At 38.6% G+C, this 17,008-nt stretch overlaps 2 protein-coding genes across 3 annotated transcripts in view; one reads left to right on the forward strand and one right to left on the reverse strand.

Annotated features, from left to right (window-relative positions):
- On the forward strand, positions 1-13,560 carry MTIF3 (mitochondrial translational initiation factor 3). Of its 2 annotated transcripts, XM_027835104.1 has the most exons (5): positions 1-78; positions 4,776-5,236; positions 6,365-6,519; positions 12,018-12,265; positions 12,946-13,560. In XM_027835104.1, the coding sequence occupies exons 2-4, from the start codon at positions 4,777-4,779 to the stop codon at positions 12,237-12,239; spliced, it is 837 nt and encodes a 278-aa protein (XP_027690905.1). In that variant the 5' UTR covers positions 1-78; position 4,776; the 3' UTR covers positions 12,240-12,265; positions 12,946-13,560. The 2 variants fall into 2 exon arrangements, with proteins under 2 accessions (XP_027690905.1, XP_027690904.1); XM_027835103.1 differs by lacking the exon at positions 12,946-13,560 and having other exon boundaries at positions 12,018-12,330.
- Positions 12,226-17,008, reverse strand: part of GTF3A (general transcription factor IIIA) — a 22,818-nt gene continuing 18,035 nt past the window's right edge. The window contains exons 7-9 of the mRNA XM_027835101.1: positions 13,571-13,800; positions 12,920-12,979; positions 12,226-12,476 (exon numbers count right to left, since the gene is read on the reverse strand). Of these exons, the coding sequence (XP_027690902.1) occupies positions 12,324-12,476; positions 12,920-12,979; positions 13,571-13,800 (443 nt within the window). The 3' untranslated portion in view covers positions 12,226-12,323. The remainder of the gene's footprint in view (positions 12,477-12,919; positions 12,980-13,570; positions 13,801-17,008) is intronic.

The raw sequence follows: 17,008 nt of genomic DNA on the forward strand, positions 1-17,008 counted from the left end.
CTACGGGAAGCGGCCGGGCTCCTCCGCTTCCGGCGCTGCCTTGACTTTTTCCTCCCGTTCCTTCCAGTCCCATATCAGGTAACTCGGACCCGAGGCCGCGGCTCCTGGGTGGGTGAATGAGGGGAAGACCCGCGTCAGGGTCACCTCCTCCCCGCCGGGGCGCGGGCGGGCTGCCAGGGCCCACGGGCCGGCATCCTGGGGGCCCCGCCTCCCTCCTCGCGTGCCTCGGACCCTGCGCCCCGATACCCTCCGCAGCGGGTCTGCGCATCCCGGCTGCGCTAAGGTTGTTCCCGGGCCAACCCACAAGCACTTACGGAGAGCACACCACCGCACCCCCTAGGCACAGGGGAGCCACTGAGGGTCATTGAGCATCGGGGGGGTGGAGGTGACGCCGCAGCGCAGGGAACAGTAGGACCTCGTCGGGGGGGCACCCCGACCAGAGTGCTCGGAGAGGAAAGCTTCGTGGAGGAGGTGGCAGCGGGGTTACACACATAGGTCAGGTTGCTGGCCGCAGCCGACGGTGATTAAACACAAGTCACCGGAATTTCACAGCAACCCTGTTACCCGGGTATCTCTTTTCTGCTAGGTGGACTGTGAGTCCCTCAAGATCACGTGGCTAGTTAGTGTTGGATTTGAATCTAGCTCTTCTGGCTCCAGCCTCTCGCTTCCAGTGAAGATTCTGTGAGATTGGGTACAGGTGCCCATTTCAAGGATAAGCAGGAATGGGGGGACAATGAGAGAGCAGGTTGAGAAAATACTGGAAAGGTGGGCTAGAGCCTAATGAATGCATGATCTTCAGTTTAAACTTCATTCCTAGGCAATGGGGCCTCACAGCAGGTTTTTGAAGTGAATGCAGTGAAGGTGATTTACAGAGGAGATAGTCTGAAGGCAGGAAGACTAGTTAGGCAGTTTACAATAGTTAGGTGAAAAGAGTACCCCAAGTATGGCGCTAACAGGAATGAAGAGGGAAGGCCCCGAATAAGAAGCATTTCCTGTTCTTTGGCTTCACTAAATAGATAGGAGAGAAAGGGGGTAGAAAGGCTTTGAGTGTGAACAATCTTGAAAGTTTTGACAGTGAATTAGACATCGTATCTGAATGGAGGAGAGGCAATAGTAAACAGGTTTAAAAAAAATCTAAAAGAAACAATCACATTTTCCCTAATTTTGCCCATTTGCTTATCTTGGAAGGAAAGCCTTCCAGAAGACAAGTTCTATTTTTCTTGGATACTCTCATGACATCAAGTTTCTGAAGGAAATAGAACTGTACTATAGGGTTGCCATTTAGTTTGCTCTTAAGTTTTTCAGCTTTGCTAACTAGGCTAAGAAACAAAGCTACAGAGAATGCGGAAGTATAGTCTCACAAGTTTGAAACTAGAAGGTGCTTAGAAACCAGTCGTCCTGTAGCTTCTAGTAGGGTTTTATCCAAAGGTTTTTCCCACATATCTGAGTGAATCTGTGGTATAATGGAAGGAGCCCAGGGCTTGGAGTCGGGGACCTACGTTCAGATCTTGTAACACACTGACTGTGTGAGATTGAAGAACTCATTTTACCTCCCTGATGATACTCAGTCTTCTCACCTGTCAAATGAGGAGGTTAATATTTATAGTATAGTTCTGAGGAAAACACTTGAAATGAATGAGGTTAGGCAACTTGACCTGAGTTATAAACACTAGATCATTGTGTGGAATGAAAAGAAAACCTCAGTTTTCCTTTCACACTTTCTCTGCTTAGCTCTTAGAGAGCATGTATTATTACTAGGAGTATTTTGCTTTTTTTTGTGTAAGGGCAAAACCCAGAGGCATGCAAATGAAAGCAAGATTCAATAGTTCATTAACAGTGTAGCCAAGACAGCTTTTATCAGGATCTCTTTCCAAAACTGTTGAAGAACAAATGAGGCATTTTGTAGTAGTGTATCAACTTAGCTGGTCCATATAATAAGACCATTATTCCACTAGAACTTCTCATGTGTAACTTTTACATCAAGATAAGAAAGACCTTAACTGTGAATATTAGCATAATAAAATGAAAACCATTGAGTAAACAGTGAAGAGGTTATGACAAAACATTTTTATTTCTAGATCTTTCTCTAAACTCTTAAGTGTTATCTCTCACTATCTGCTTCTAAGTACATAGAAGCTAATTAATTTTGCAATATGACCATACAAACCAGTAACATTTCCTATGACTATTCCAACCTCCATGATAATTATTTGGTGGTCTACATACAGTATTTAAAATCCATAAACATAATTGTATATTAGAAAAATCTGATCATTATAAAGACAATGTAAATATCTGTGGTTTTTCCTCACAGGTACAAACTTATTGTTTGGGATTAAAACAGGTTTCCAATAACATTTAGTAATTTGCTTTATTTTAAATTCAGAAATATTTGTCCTCAAATAAATTAAAAATATTTATCTGTTTCTTGCTACTACTTAAGTACTTTCATTCCAGTGATGTAAGCGTTGAACCACTATTCTGAAAGAAAAAAAAGGCTTTGATAGACCCAAACTATTCAGTTAATTGTTTTATTCATTCAACAAATATTTATTGAGCTACTTTTAAGACACTGGCCTAGGTGCTGCAATACTAAAATAACTCATCTGACTAGGGAGTGTTTAAAGCAAACAATTGGCTATTGATTATTTCACTTCAACAAACATTAAACACCTATAATGCTCAGAGCACTGTGCTGGGCATTGGAGATACAAAAAAAGTCTTAGCCCTCAGGGAGTTCATAGTACAGACTGGTGTCAAGTAGACACGGTTTAACTGTCCTAATAAATTAAATCAGGCTTTGTAAATAGTAACTGTAGCTTTATGCCAAAGGCCAATCTGGTGCAGTGTGGAAAGGATTGTTGGTCCTGTGTCAGTCCTTCCCACTACTCTCGGTATTCTTCACATATGAGAATCAACAATATATTTTCCTGGGACCCACATTGCTCTACAATCAGATGCTACAAAGCTGGAACATAAGAGATTATCAGTCCTAAGTGTTAGCTCTCACACATTCACAGAAACTTGAGAATTACTATGCTGAATCACAGCATGGTACATCTTTGTGCAATGCACTGCTCAAAGTCTTGGCACAGGGGATGTTGTGTAGGACAGAGGCTTTCTTTGGTAATTTCAAACTCCAAATGTAACAGGTATAGCTCAGCCATCCTTTAGTGAGTTTTTCCTTTAATATACAGTGATTCAGGCAGAAATATAACTAAACCTTTCATCATCTTGTAGGCGATTTACATAAGTATTACTTGTCCCAAAATTACTTGGCTTCTTTTGTTGATTTCCAAAACTCCATCTCAATGCAGGGGGAATTTCCTGACGTTGACTTTCTTATGCAGAAGTGTGAAGCAGACAGGAGAAACTTTGCTCTTTATTTTCTTCTCCAGAACCTACCTTTATGCTATGTCAAGTTTTTCCCTTTACCTCCCACCATGTCTCCAGCAAGCCTCTCAGTTATCATCAGAAACTAACAGTTCTGACATGGTGTGCTTTAAGGTGTGCCAAATGTTTTCTGTACATTATTTCATTTGATATTCATAATAACCTTATGAGGTAGAGCCTACTTCATTAACAAATGAGGCCCTGAAAGGTTGACTTGCCCATGGTCACACAAAAATTAAATGTCAGGGATAAGATTCAAACTCAGGCCTCTCTTCCTCCAGATCTAGCATTTCAACCACTAGCACTGCCATACTGCTTTCCAGTATTAATGGGAAACAACAATGCCTCTGACCATTTGCCAGCTTGTGTCATTAGGAAGGGACTAAGGCCCCCAGGATTTCTGTTGCCACTCATCTCTCCAGCCCTGCTTCCTGACCATTTGAGGAATGGAAGTCGTTAGTACATAATAAAGGTGGGAATCCTGGAACTAGTCTATTCCAAAGTACACTGATGAACTTCCACTGTATGTGGGTTATACTTTCTTTAGTGTTTTTTCTGCGTGGTCGCATGTTACTACCTCTCTGACAAAGAAGTAACCCCACTAGCTTACAGCTATGCCTAGCTCCGTCATCTCACCTATTTTTTTAATGTCTTTTAAGCATTTAGGCAGGGTACTCCCTTTCTTTACTACTACACTTCTGGGTTTCTTTTATGTTATTAAAAGGAGGTGATCCGTTCACTCCCCACTTTAAATGTGTGAAGTTACCTACAAAGATGTGATCACTAACTAAGTTTGCTAGAGGAACAGTAATGAGTCCCCTTCAGGGTCTACTACTTTTAGTATGTTCTTAACAACTAGAGGATGATTGACATCTAGCTTTAGCTACCAGAAATCAAATACTGATTGGCAAATTTTGGTTTGTCCTTTCCCCCCTAATTATCAGTTTTCGTTTAGTTTTCTCAGGGGGCAAGCTTTATGTCCCATCCCATTTAGGATACTCTTAGGTTCTGTATGAAACCAAATACATTGGCCTTTTGTTAGTCAATAAATGATATGAAATATGTAAGATGCTATTCCTATATCTAGTATTAGATACCGCAGTATCCCGGTAAATGTCATTTATATACTGAAGATATTTTATGCATCTGGAATTGAAAGACAGCTAGGAAATAAGCAAATGGCTTATGAGTGCAGACAGGTTAATAGCCACAGATAAAAGCCTGATGTGAATTTCCCGTGTGTAGGATCTTCTTTTCCAGAAACCAGAATTCCCTTAAATTAGGTTCAGTGGGACAGTACAGTACCTTCTAGGGCCACAGTGCCAGGTTAAAGGGGAAAAAAATTACTGAATTTTAATAACTTTGTCTCCCCGCTTTCTTAGAATGACAGCTCTTATGAGGAAGTTCATACATCAGACTGTGAAAACTGGAATTAATTGCAGTGATAGATACTTTAGTGCACAGATTGTGCAAAAGGCAGCACTAACACTGTTTGGGGCTATCACTGTTGCCAAAAGATTACCACTGCCTGCATATGCTAATGCATTTAGTACAGTTGGAAACACAGAAGATGAAACGGACAAGAAAAAAAGGTCAAAATCAGCTTTTGGCAATGTTGGGAGAAAAATTCATCACCGAATTCTTCAGCTACTTGATAGTAATGGGAACGACTTGGGAACGATGCACCGAGTGACAGCGATTCGTCTAATGGAGGAGCAAAACCTGAGACTTGTTTTACGGAATGCCAGTGCAGACCCTCCAGTATACCAGTTAATGTCAGGAAGCCAGATTCATGAAGAACAGCTTCGACTTAGAGAGAAAGAAAAGACTCAAGCAAAAACCAGTAGGTATTTTACTAATCATTTTAAACTGCTCTTGGAAATTGTGAATATTGTAATATTGTCTTAAGTCATCTGGCATTTCCTTGTTCATCTCTCACTTTACTGTTTTTCTCATCTTAATGAGACTTCTTCTGCCTCCATTTCTTCCTTACCATCTCTTAATATCTGTGTTTAAAAAAAAAAAAAGATTAACAAAAGTATCCAAACTAGTACTTTCTTGCCATTAGGGGAAGGAAGGAGGTCCTTATTAGGTATTTTCTTTTCTCACAAATTCCAAATTGCTAGGTGTTAAAGATTACCTTTTTATAAAGTAATGTTAGATCTCTGTTAACTATTATGCACAACCAGATAGGTACTTAGTATTGTTTGTGTTGTTAACATGAAAATATTTACTAAATTATTAATTACTTATAACAGTAAAGCATTGGAGAGCAAAGTACACTGAACCTAGAATTAGGAGATCTGGGTTTTAATTTTTGCTCTGCCTCTTCCTAGACATATGACTTAGGAATAAACTGCTTAATCTTTCTGAGCCAGTATCCTCATTTGTAAAATAATAACTTGTCCTTGTTATGTGCTGTCTGGTGAAATTATGTAATTTATTATGAATTATGGAAACTAGAAATCTTAATAAAAATAAAGTATCTTTATTATTTTATTCCACCAAGGCAGTACTCTAATTCCTTTTTTGTTTGCCCAGTTACGTATTCATTGAACAAAAGGGCTAAAGAGGTCGCAACTAGCAATTTGGATCCCTGGTCTAAAAAAATGAAGTAGGTTAATAGGCAAAAATTCTAGAGGTGACTCGGGATTCTCAAAGACTATGCCAAGAGAGTATGAACTTTTGAGTATAGTCCAGGCCTCCAACTGTGGTTGCAAGACTAGCCTAGCTAAATTTTGAAAGTTCTGTTAATAGAGGGCTCATCACAAAGTTTACTTATTTATTTTTTTTAGTACAGCAACTCATAAAACTGTTAAGTCACGGAGAGGTTACAGTCTTTATCAGTGGAAGGAATACTAACAATGCCGAACTTGCAGATCTTTTAAAGTATCATTATGGTGATAACTAGATAGAGATTCAGTCCTGTCTCATTAATAGTAAGCTTGCAAATATCATTGTCTTTAATTAGGACCTCCCCAGTTAAAGGAATTGACCTTTTCTTCAAATATTGCACAACATGATTTGGACACCAAAATGAAACAGATTCAACAGTGGATTGAGAAAAAATATCAAGTCCAAATTACAGTAAAGAAAGGGAAAGCTACAGACCCAGAAGATAATATGGTAAGTACAATCAGGTATAAATACTTTTTACTGAACGTACTTTTTTAGACTAAGATAAAATTACATGCAACTACAAGTGTCAAAACATTTAATTTTAAAAGTTGCTGCTGGGTCATTATCTAAATGGTATCATAGGATCATATATTTAAAGCTAATGAGGGAACTGGGACACTAAAAGGTTAAGTGACTTGCCAGAGTCCTCCTTAATAGGCTGATCCTTTATCTGGAAGATGGCCATCTACCTGAGGGCCAGTGTGGCTTCAGAAAGGGCCAAGGAACAGTTGATATGGTGTATGCTGCCCGACAACTCCAGGAGAAATGCCAAGAGCAGAACCAACGCCTGTGCACAAGGTTTGTAGATCTGACCGAGGCCTTTGATACTGTCAGACATGGAAAATTATGTCAAAATTTGGTTGCACAGAGAAGTTCATCAGTATTGTATGTCAGTTTCATGACGGCATGCTTGCCCAGGTTCTGAATTATGGACCATGCTCTCGTGCTTTCTCAGTCACCATTGGAGTGAAACAGAGCTGTGTGCTTGCTCCCATGCTTTTTAGCATGATGCTTTCAGCCATGTTGTCAGATGCCTTCAGTGAGGACGAACATGGCATCAAGGTCATCTACAGCACAGATGGTAAATTTAACTTGAAAAGGCTACAAGGCAAGACCAAAGTGGAGGGAGTGTTGGTGCATGTTTGTTTGCAGATGATTGTGCACTCAATGCAAGCTCTGAAGCTGGGGTGTAACAAAGTATGGATCAATTCTCTGCTGCTTGTGCTAATTTTGGTCTAACAATTAACACCAAGGAAACAGGTGCTCCTTCAACCAGCACCACACCATCCATATGTGGAATCATCGATTATAACAAGTGGAGAAGTTTTGGATGCTGTGGATGAGTTCACTTACCTTGGCAGTGTACTTTCCAAGAATGTTCACATTGATAATGAGGTTGATGGTACACATTGTCAGAGCTAGCTCAGTGTTTGGGAGGCTCTGAAGGAAAGTGTGGGAGAGAAGAGGTATTAGACTGACTACCAAACTGAAGGTCCACAGAGCCGTTGTGCTGACCTCATTGTTGTGTGCCTGTGAAACCTGTTCAGTGTACCAGAGCTATGCCAGGAAACTGAATCAATTCCATTTGAATTGTCTTAGGAATATTCTGAAGATCACCTGGCAGGATAAGATACTAGATACTGAGGTCCTTTCTCGAATTAAACTGACAAGCATTCAAACTCAGCTTCATGGAATGTAACTCTGGTGGGCTGGCCATGTTGTTCAAATACCAGATGTACACTTGCCAAGAAGACTATTTAATGGAGAACTTTCACAGGGCTCCCATGGTGGTCAGAAGAAGCAATACGAGGACACTCTCAAAGTCTCTCTTAAGAACTTTGGAATTGATTGTGTGACAGGGGAGATACTGGCACAGGACCGCTCAATCAATTCCAAAGGTTTCACAGGTGCTGGTTGCAGCTGTGTGTGTGTGGTTGTCCTTTGACCACAAATAGTCAATTCTGCTTTGCTCATAGAGCATGGCACTTCCTCTAATTTGGGCATTGAAGTAGCTCAAAAGAAATGAGGTGCACAAATTTATAGAAGCTACCCCAAATGTTCCCATGGACTATTTGTGCCCGACCTGTGGTAGAGCATTCCGAGCTCACATTGGTCTGATCAGCCACAGTTGGGCACACTGTAGCTTGACTTTAGCATAGTGATGTCAATTTGGTCAAAGGACAACCATACTGTGTGCCAGGCACTAATCTATACAAAAAAAGGCAAAACCCTGTGCCTACTCTTGAGCTCATAGTCTAATGGGGCAGAAACTCTAGAAACGAGATATATAGGGGATGAATGGGGATAATCAGTAGAAGGAAGGCACAAGCATTAGAGGAGATCAAGAAAGGCTTCTGGTGGAATTAGCTACAATTAGCTAAAATAAGATTTTAGCTGAAAATTGAAGGGACCCAGGGAAGCAAGGATGAGAAAATGAGGGAAAGAATTCCAGACCTTCAGGACAGACAAAGTGCCTAGAATCTGGAGGTGGAATTATCATTGGACTGCAGAGTTGGAACAGAGTAAGTTTTAAAAAGATTAGAAAAATAAGAGGGGACCAGGTTGTGAAGGGCTTTGAATGCCTAACAGAATTTTATATTTGATCCTGAAGGAGATAAGAAGGCAATGGAAAATGAGGAGAGGGCATATTTGTATTAAAATTGACCGGTCAGGATTTGACCTCAATTCCTCCTTATTCCAAGTTCCACACTGTAGGCACTATGCCACTTTGCACGATGGTAACTAAGCAGGTTTGGAGGTAGAAGGTAAAGCATGTCATCTGCCAAGCAAAGCTGCTTCCATTTTCTGGCAGTTACCTCCTCATTACCTGCAACCCTCCCTTTCCTGCTTCAGAAGGAGGTTTACGGACCAATCTGTAGTCCCAGAATTCGGTCGTGCTGAGTACGTATATAGTGAGACAGAGTCAGAGGTTGTCATTCTTTGTCATTTCAAGTTCAGTGCATTTTATCTGTTGGTTACCTGGCCTTTACTTTTTAATAACTTTGGTTATTCTATAGGTTTTCATTGATTAGAAGTTGGTGTAGATGATTATATTAATTTGGACATGGACAACTGATTCATTGGATTTAGCCAAGATTTATACCGTGCTCATTTCCAAAAAGACTTAAATAATTAAACACCTAAAAGAGGACAATAACAGACTAATTTGTCATTAATTAAGCTAGAAGGAAAGTAGTATGGTCCATTAGAGGGCTTCTCAAATTAAAATGATGTATTTTAATTGCATATTACAATTTTATTGCTACTGTTAGCTAACACTTTTCACAAAGTCTTGTTAATCTAACTACGTATTTATCTGAACAAAAGAACTTAGGGGGCAGCAACAAGCATTCTGGCTTGGAGATCCCTGGTCTTAAGAAAAGTAAATGGGTTAAGAGGCAAAACCTGGGTTTAATTTTGTCACTTGACAACCTCTTGGTCCTTTAGTTTCTTTGCATAGAAATTAGAAATAGAAAAACTGCCTTGTGTGACAGAAAAATTGTGAAGCTAAAGTATCAAAATGTAATACAAATACAAGGCCATTTATATATTCAACAGATATCTAATGAATAGTTACTATGTGCCAGCTATTGCTAGGCATTAAAGAGGAAGGAGAGGAATTCAGAGATCTGTCAGATAGACTTAAGTCAGGCTAGTCCAGGATTTTCATGACAGTTCTACCTTTTGAGAAAATAAGTCTACTTTTAAGAAGGCTTTACAAAAGGGATAACCTTTGTGAGGCCATGTATTCTAACTTTTTAGTTTAGAAATATGGTCATTGAAGATATATTATCTGCTTTCCAGAAGCTTACATTTTAGAAAGAGCAGGTCAGACATCAGACAAAATTGATTCAATGGGAAAAAAAATCTGTTAAGCACTTACTGTGTGCAAGCTGTGTGAGACAGAGAGGCATGGGCTGCCTATTACAGAATGAGGAAGGTCTATGTTGAGTCCTGCCCCAGAGTTGCTCGGTGCTCCAGGTAACTCTGTAAGCTGTAAGTTACAGAGGAGTTTCCAGTCTCTATCAATGGAGGGACTTTCTATACTTGGAGCCTGCCTCCTTCCTCTCCCACCCCCTTACACACCCTCCCACCCCCACTTAGTGCACAGATACAAAGGTAAAACTGTACACATTTCTCTTTCAAGGACTTTCAATTTGGGGGGTTGGGGGGGGGCACAGGATAAAGGATTATGCACAGGTCATTGATGTAGAGGTGTTATGGGAGTATATAAGATTCCTAAGGGAGAAGGTATTGAAAGAAGCGGGTCAAAAGCAAAGACTTGAGGTCTAAGGTAACCTTGTAAGTTCTGAGGAATTGAGGATGTTGAGACCAACTAAAAGGCAATTTTAGTAATCCACATGAGGAAATGAGGGCCTAAATCAAAGTGGGAATGGAAACAAAAGGAAAAAGACTGTAATATAAAGAGTGATTGGATTAGGGAAGGGGGTGGGAGGGGGAGGGGGAGAAGGAAAAAAAAGTTGAAGATGACTCCAAGTATACAACACAGGGTGTGTTAGAATGACTGTGGTACTATTAACAGAAATAGAGAATTATGGAATAGGAAATAGTTTGTACAGAAAGATGAGCTGAACTTTGATGTTATAGAAGGATATTCAGGCAAAAAGATCTAAGAGCCAATTAATTCTGATATTAGGCTGATGACTAAGCTTTCCTTAAATTAACTTAGATATGAATCAATTCCACAATACTGCATAGTGCTAGTTCATGTAAGCATTGTCTTCACACATTGTTTTTGGTCTGGCCATTGGACTTGCTTAGCTCATGGTTCTCTGACATTATCAATACAGGTATTATAAAAAAGGTTCATAACTTACTATTTTTTTTTTGTACTTCCTTGAATTTCTTTTTCCAATCATAGTTAATGCTAGTCAGTATCTGGCACAGTTCTTTGCATATAGTAAGTGCTTCGTGTACTAAATTAGATCTATGTAGGCAGATTCCCTCTGGGAGCCTCTTTTCAATTAACCATGCTACACCTATCTATAATTAATCTTCAACTCTGTGTCAATGCATGTTATTTATATAATGGTTTATCTTAATATTTTAAAATGGTGTTTAAAAGTACATTAGGCAAAACATATGAGGGATTATTTATTCCATACAACGTTTCCTCAGTAGGAGGTATTTCCATGGGAGGTCAGAATTCATACTATAAAAGCTTAAAATAAAACATTTGTAGAGTCTTGACATTATGTGATTTTGTAATGGTAATACCACCTTTCTTTCTTGTCAAATCTTCTCATGCTTTCTTCATTGACAGGAGCACCTCACTAGTGGGTGAGCTAAGAGGGAGTCATCCCACACAAGTGTCTCCCTATCTTTTGCAGCCTAGAGGTATGGGAGAAATAGATCATTTGGCAATACACCATTTCTTGAAAATCTGTCACATCTTCCCAAATCTCTGCCATACACATGGGCACTACCATACACCACTATCACTCTCAGCCACCACAATGCAGTGACTCACATACCCATTAGCCTAGTTCCATCTTTGGGCACCAGTGGCCCATACCAAACAGCTTAGAGACTTCTTAAAAGGAAGATTTCGACATCAGGTGATGTCTGTCCCTTTATGATTTTAGGCTACTAATTGACAGCAGTATATAAAGGCTTCTGGGTACATTATTGCCAGTGTTGGTCAGGAAAATTTCATGCAGAATATGCCAGGTATTTTATCTGATCAAAATCACATCTAGGTTTTTCAACCTCAGCTTTCCTACAATGTCTAAGCTCTGTGAGGAAAGGAATCACATCACAACCCAAACTACACAGACTCCATAGTATCTAGTATAGGGTCATATCTAATATAGGATCAGGAAACACTTGACAATCCTAATTTTTACAAATGTTTGTGTTTTAACATGAAACAGTATATAAGAAATAAAAACAGCATATAAACTTCATTTTGGTTATATTTTTAGGAGGAGCTCTTTGACAAAATTCTCAAGTCTATGCCTGAACTAGCTACCTTCACATCCAAGCCCAGAATCACGAGAGGTGGGAAAGCTGCGACCTGTGTTTTTCGCCACTTGAGCAATAAGGAAATGACTGAACATGGGAAAAGTAAAGAGATTCAAATAAACAGAGACACTGTGAATAAGGAAAACAGTGATGATATGGAATCAAATATTCTGCAGCAGTGATATTTTAATAAGAAAAACTTTCAAAGGCAAGAAAGTGATATTTTTAATTAAAAAAACTATTTACAAAATCTACATATGTACTATTTAGCCAAGGGTCAGTGTTGCAACAGTTGACAGCATGTTTTCCTCAAAACAGTCTGATGACTTTCCATTTTTTGGCAATGTTTCTTTAATTTTGGGAGGAATGTATCCACTGAGGCGAGAGGCCAGGCTCCGTTTTCCAGAGGGTCGTTTCACCTTTGGGAATTTAAAATAAAATCAATCACACATCCATACAGGTATTTTCTCTGAGTAATTTATACATCTGAGCAACTTCTTGAAATCTGAATTATGTCATAAGTTTTTCTTTTTGTTCTGGACCTGCGATTTCATTGGTGTAAAGATTTCCTACCGGTACAGCTAAGTGTATGACTCATCCGTAACTTAGAGTCTTAGAAAGTTGCCTAGGGCTCTGAGAAGTTAAGTCATATGCCCATGGTCACATGGCTGGTATGTATCAGAGACGGGACTTGAACCCAAGTTCAAGCACTTACCTTTTTACTGTCTCATGACACTGTCCCCTCTTAAGTCAGCATCATTAAATTAAAAGCAAGGTACTTTGGATGTCCAACAGAGAAATGAACCTGTTTCCTAAGTTATATGTTAACATGAAATCACACTTTTCACAAGTTCTAACTTACTTTAATCTTTAATTTTCTCTTGTCAGGATCGTGTATAACGGCATGTCTTGTAAGACTTTGCTGCAATGGAAGGAAGGAGAAAGGTCAAACCAGATTTTCCTTATGAACAAATTATGTACACTCTCTCTTACTGGAAATATTCATCTTCTCAGGTACCAGAGGGTCAATTTCCTGAAGCTATCAATTTCATCTCTCTTCTTCATATAAGCTTACTGCCTCCTCCCAGTATTAGTTGTTTCCATGAAAACATTAAAAGGCAAGGTTCCAGAAAAACAAAACTGTAAAACTAGTGAGCCCACATTCTTGGCCAAGTCTAAGAAGGCCAGTCTTAAACAAGAAATGAATGACCACATCTACTTATCCCACCTAAACTTCACCTCATTCCATGTGCTCTGTAATACCAGTTTTTTTCTATCTCCATATACCAACAAAAAGTAACCCAAAGTCAAAACATACAAATAACAGTATCTATCCTTCATAGTAAAAGTAATTTTAACTTGTGGTCATTATTTAACTTGTGTTCTGGTTCTACTCCACTTTGCATCAGTTCATACAAGTTTTCCAATTAATATTAAAAGGATTGAGTAGGCAGGTGTGGTATTGGCTGTATGTTTAGTAGCTGGCCATAGGGAAAAATGCCAACTAACTTACTTTCATGGCAAATGATTTTCCACAGCCAGCATATTCACAAGTAAATGGGCGCTGTTCCTCATGAAAGGAAAGAATATGGCTTTGAAGATTAAACACAGTTGTGTACGATCTGCCACAGCCTTCTCTTGGGCATCGGCACACCTCCCGTTCTGGAGCATGAATTTTCTTATGCTGCTTAAGGTAGTCTTTGCGTTTAAAGGTTTTTCCACAAAGGTCACATGTTATCTCCTCTGGTTGGGGGAAGGGGAAGGAAGAGAAAAAAGCACAAAACAAAGTTAAGTTACAAATTATTTTCCCATATCATACAGAAAAAGTCAGTCTTGAGTTATGTGACTCAGATCCTGAACTATGAAGTGTTAATATCAACATCATTTGTAAGTAGGGCAATTCAGGAGGGAGAAGGGAATAAACATTTATTAATGCCAACTATGTACTTTTACAAATATCACCTCATTTGAGGGAACCATAATCCAGTTTTCCACATCAATCAATGACTTTATTCTTTTAAATCTTGTCAAAGTTTCTACACTATATAATCCAGAGAGTCATGGTGACTATGGAAAGATGGCATCTCTTTTTTTTATTATTATTTTTTTCAATTACAAGTAAAACCAAATTTTAACCTTTGTTTTCTACAATTCTGAGTTTTCCAAATTCTGTCCTGCCCTTCAACCTCTGCCCCTTCACTGAGAAAGCAAGCAATATGATAAAGGTGATACACGTGCAGTCATGCAAAATATATTTCCATGACAGTCATGTCGTAAAAGAAAACACCAAAAAACCCCAAGGAAAAGAAATAGTATGCTTCAATATGCATTCAGGTTCCATCAGCTCTTACTTTAATGGTGGATAGCATTTTTCATCCTAGGTCCTTCAAAATTGTCCTAGATCTTTGCACTGCTGAGACTGGTTAAGTCATTCACAGTTGATCATTGTACAACATTGCTGTTACTGTATATAATATTCTCCTGGTTCTGCTTGCTTCAGTTTGAATCAGTTCATGTAAAGTCCAGGTTTTTAGCATCCTGCTCAACATTTCTTATAACAATAGTATTCCATCATAATCATGCACTACAACTCGTTCAGCCATTCTCCAATTGATAGGCATTCCTTAAATTTCCCATTCTTTGCTGCCACAAAAAGCTGCTATAAGTATCTTTGTACATATAAGTCCTTTTCCTTTTTGCTTTTTGATCTCTTTAGGATACAGTCATAATAGTGGTATTGCTAGATCAAAGGATATACACAGACTGATTGTCCTTGGGCATTGTTCCAAATTGCTCTCCAGAATGGTCAAATCAGTTCACAATTCTACCAAAAGTGCATAAGTGTCCCAATTTTTGCACATCCCCTCCAGCATTTGTCATGTTTCTGTCATATTAGCCAATCTGATAGGTGTGAGGTAGTACCTCAAAATTGTTTTAATTTGCATTTCTCTAATCAATAGTGATTTAGAGCATTTTTCATATAACTATATAGCTTTGATTTCTTTATCTGAAAACTGCCTGTTCATATCCTTTGACCATTTATCAACTAGGGAATGACTTGTATTCTTATAAATTTAACTCAGTTCTCCACATATTTGAGAAATGAGTCCTTTGTCAGAGATACTTGTAAAATTTTTCCCCCAGTTTTCTGCTTTCCTTATAATTTTTGTTGCATTAGTTTTGTTTGTGCAAAAACTCTTTCCTTGGTCCTAAATTCTTCCCTTATCCATAAATCTGATAAATAAACTATTCCATATTTTTTGTAATTTATTTATGGTATGACTCTTTATGTATAAATCATGTACCTATTTTGAACTTATCTTGGTATACAGTATGATGCTGGTTTACAGTTAGTTTTTCTATACTTAGTTTCTGCCATACTGTTTCAGTTTTCCCAGCAGTTTTTGTTCAAAGGCTTGGATCTTTGGGTTTATCATATGCTAGATTACTATGAACATTTACTATAATGTAATTTGTACCTAATCTATTCCACTGATCTACCACTCTACCAGTTTCCCCCTAAGTACTGCACTGGCTGCAATTTTGATATGTTGTCTCATTGTTGTCATTCTCTTTAAATGAAATTGATTGTTTCTATGACTTGTTCTTTGACCCACTCATTGTTTAAGATTAGCTTACTTCATTTCCAATTAATTTCAACTTATGTTTCCATGGTCTTTTACTGAATGTAATTTTTTTTGCATTATGATCTGAAAAGGATGCATTTAATATTTCTCCTTTTTTGCATTTGGCTGTGAGGGTTTTATGCCTTAAACAGTCAGTTTTGGGGAAGGTGCTATGTGTAGCTTAGAAAAAGGTATGTTCCTTTCTATTCCCATTTAGTTTTCTTCAGAGGTCTATCATATCTAACTTTTTAAAAATTCTACTCATCTCCTCCACTTCTTTCTTTTTTTTTTTTAATTAGATTTATTTAGTTCTGAGAAGGGAAAGCGGAGGTCCCTCACTAGTATATTTTTCTATTTCGTTTTGTAACTCACTTAACTTTTCCTTTATGAATTAGATGCTATACCATTTGGTGGATATGTCTTTAGGACTGATATTATTTCATTGTCTGTGTTACCTTTTAGCAAGATGTGGTTTCTTTCTTTTATCTTCTTTAATTAGATTTTTGCTTTTGCTTTGTTTGAGATCATGACTGCTATCCCTGCTTTTTTTTTTTTACTTTTACTTTTTGCATATCTTTTTTTCATTTGACCAATTCTGCTTTTTTTTTTAAGAGTTCTCTTCAGTGGATTTTTTTGCCTCTTCTCATTTGGCCTATTCTGTTTTTAAGGTGTTATTTTCTTCAGTATTTGTTGTACCGCCTTTAACCAAGCTTGACTCTTTTTCATCATTTTCTTGCATCCCTTTTATTTCTTTTCCCAATTTTTCCCTTACCTCTCTTATTTTTAAAATCCTGTAATCTCCTTCTGACCAGCTGTCCAACCCCCTTAACGTCTGTGGGCTAAGAGCTCCAGCAGTCGCTGTCACAGATTCAGCTGTCCCCACGGCCTGCTGTTGGCTGCCTTATGCAGGAGTCCAGGACCTTGCTGCTGGCTTTCTAGCAGCTCAAGGCCTCACTGCTAGCTTGGTAAGTGGCATGTGCTGGACTGCACTCCCCTCTTACCCCAGTAAGACAGACCTTTCCTGCCAACCTTCTAAGCTGCCTTCCTCTGGAAACTGCCTGCCTATTCATATCCTTTGACCACAAATCATTTACCAATTGAAGAATAATTTGTTCTTATAAAGTTGAATTAGTTCCTTTGAAATGAGACCTCATCAGAAAAACTTGCTACAAAGATCCCTCCTCCCACCCCTGCCAAGTTTCCATTTTCCCTTCTAATTGGTTTTATGTAAAAACTTTTAAATTTTATGAAAATTATCCATTTTATCTTCTGTGATTCTCTTTATCCTTTATTTGGTCATGAACTGTTACCCTATCCATAAATCT

The sequence above is a fragment of the Vombatus ursinus genome, unplaced genomic scaffold, assembly GCF_900497805.2.
Source record: "Vombatus ursinus unplaced genomic scaffold, bare-nosed wombat genome assembly UNPS02014813.1, whole genome shotgun sequence".
NCBI classification, from domain to species: domain Eukaryota; kingdom Metazoa; phylum Chordata; class Mammalia; order Diprotodontia; family Vombatidae; genus Vombatus; species Vombatus ursinus.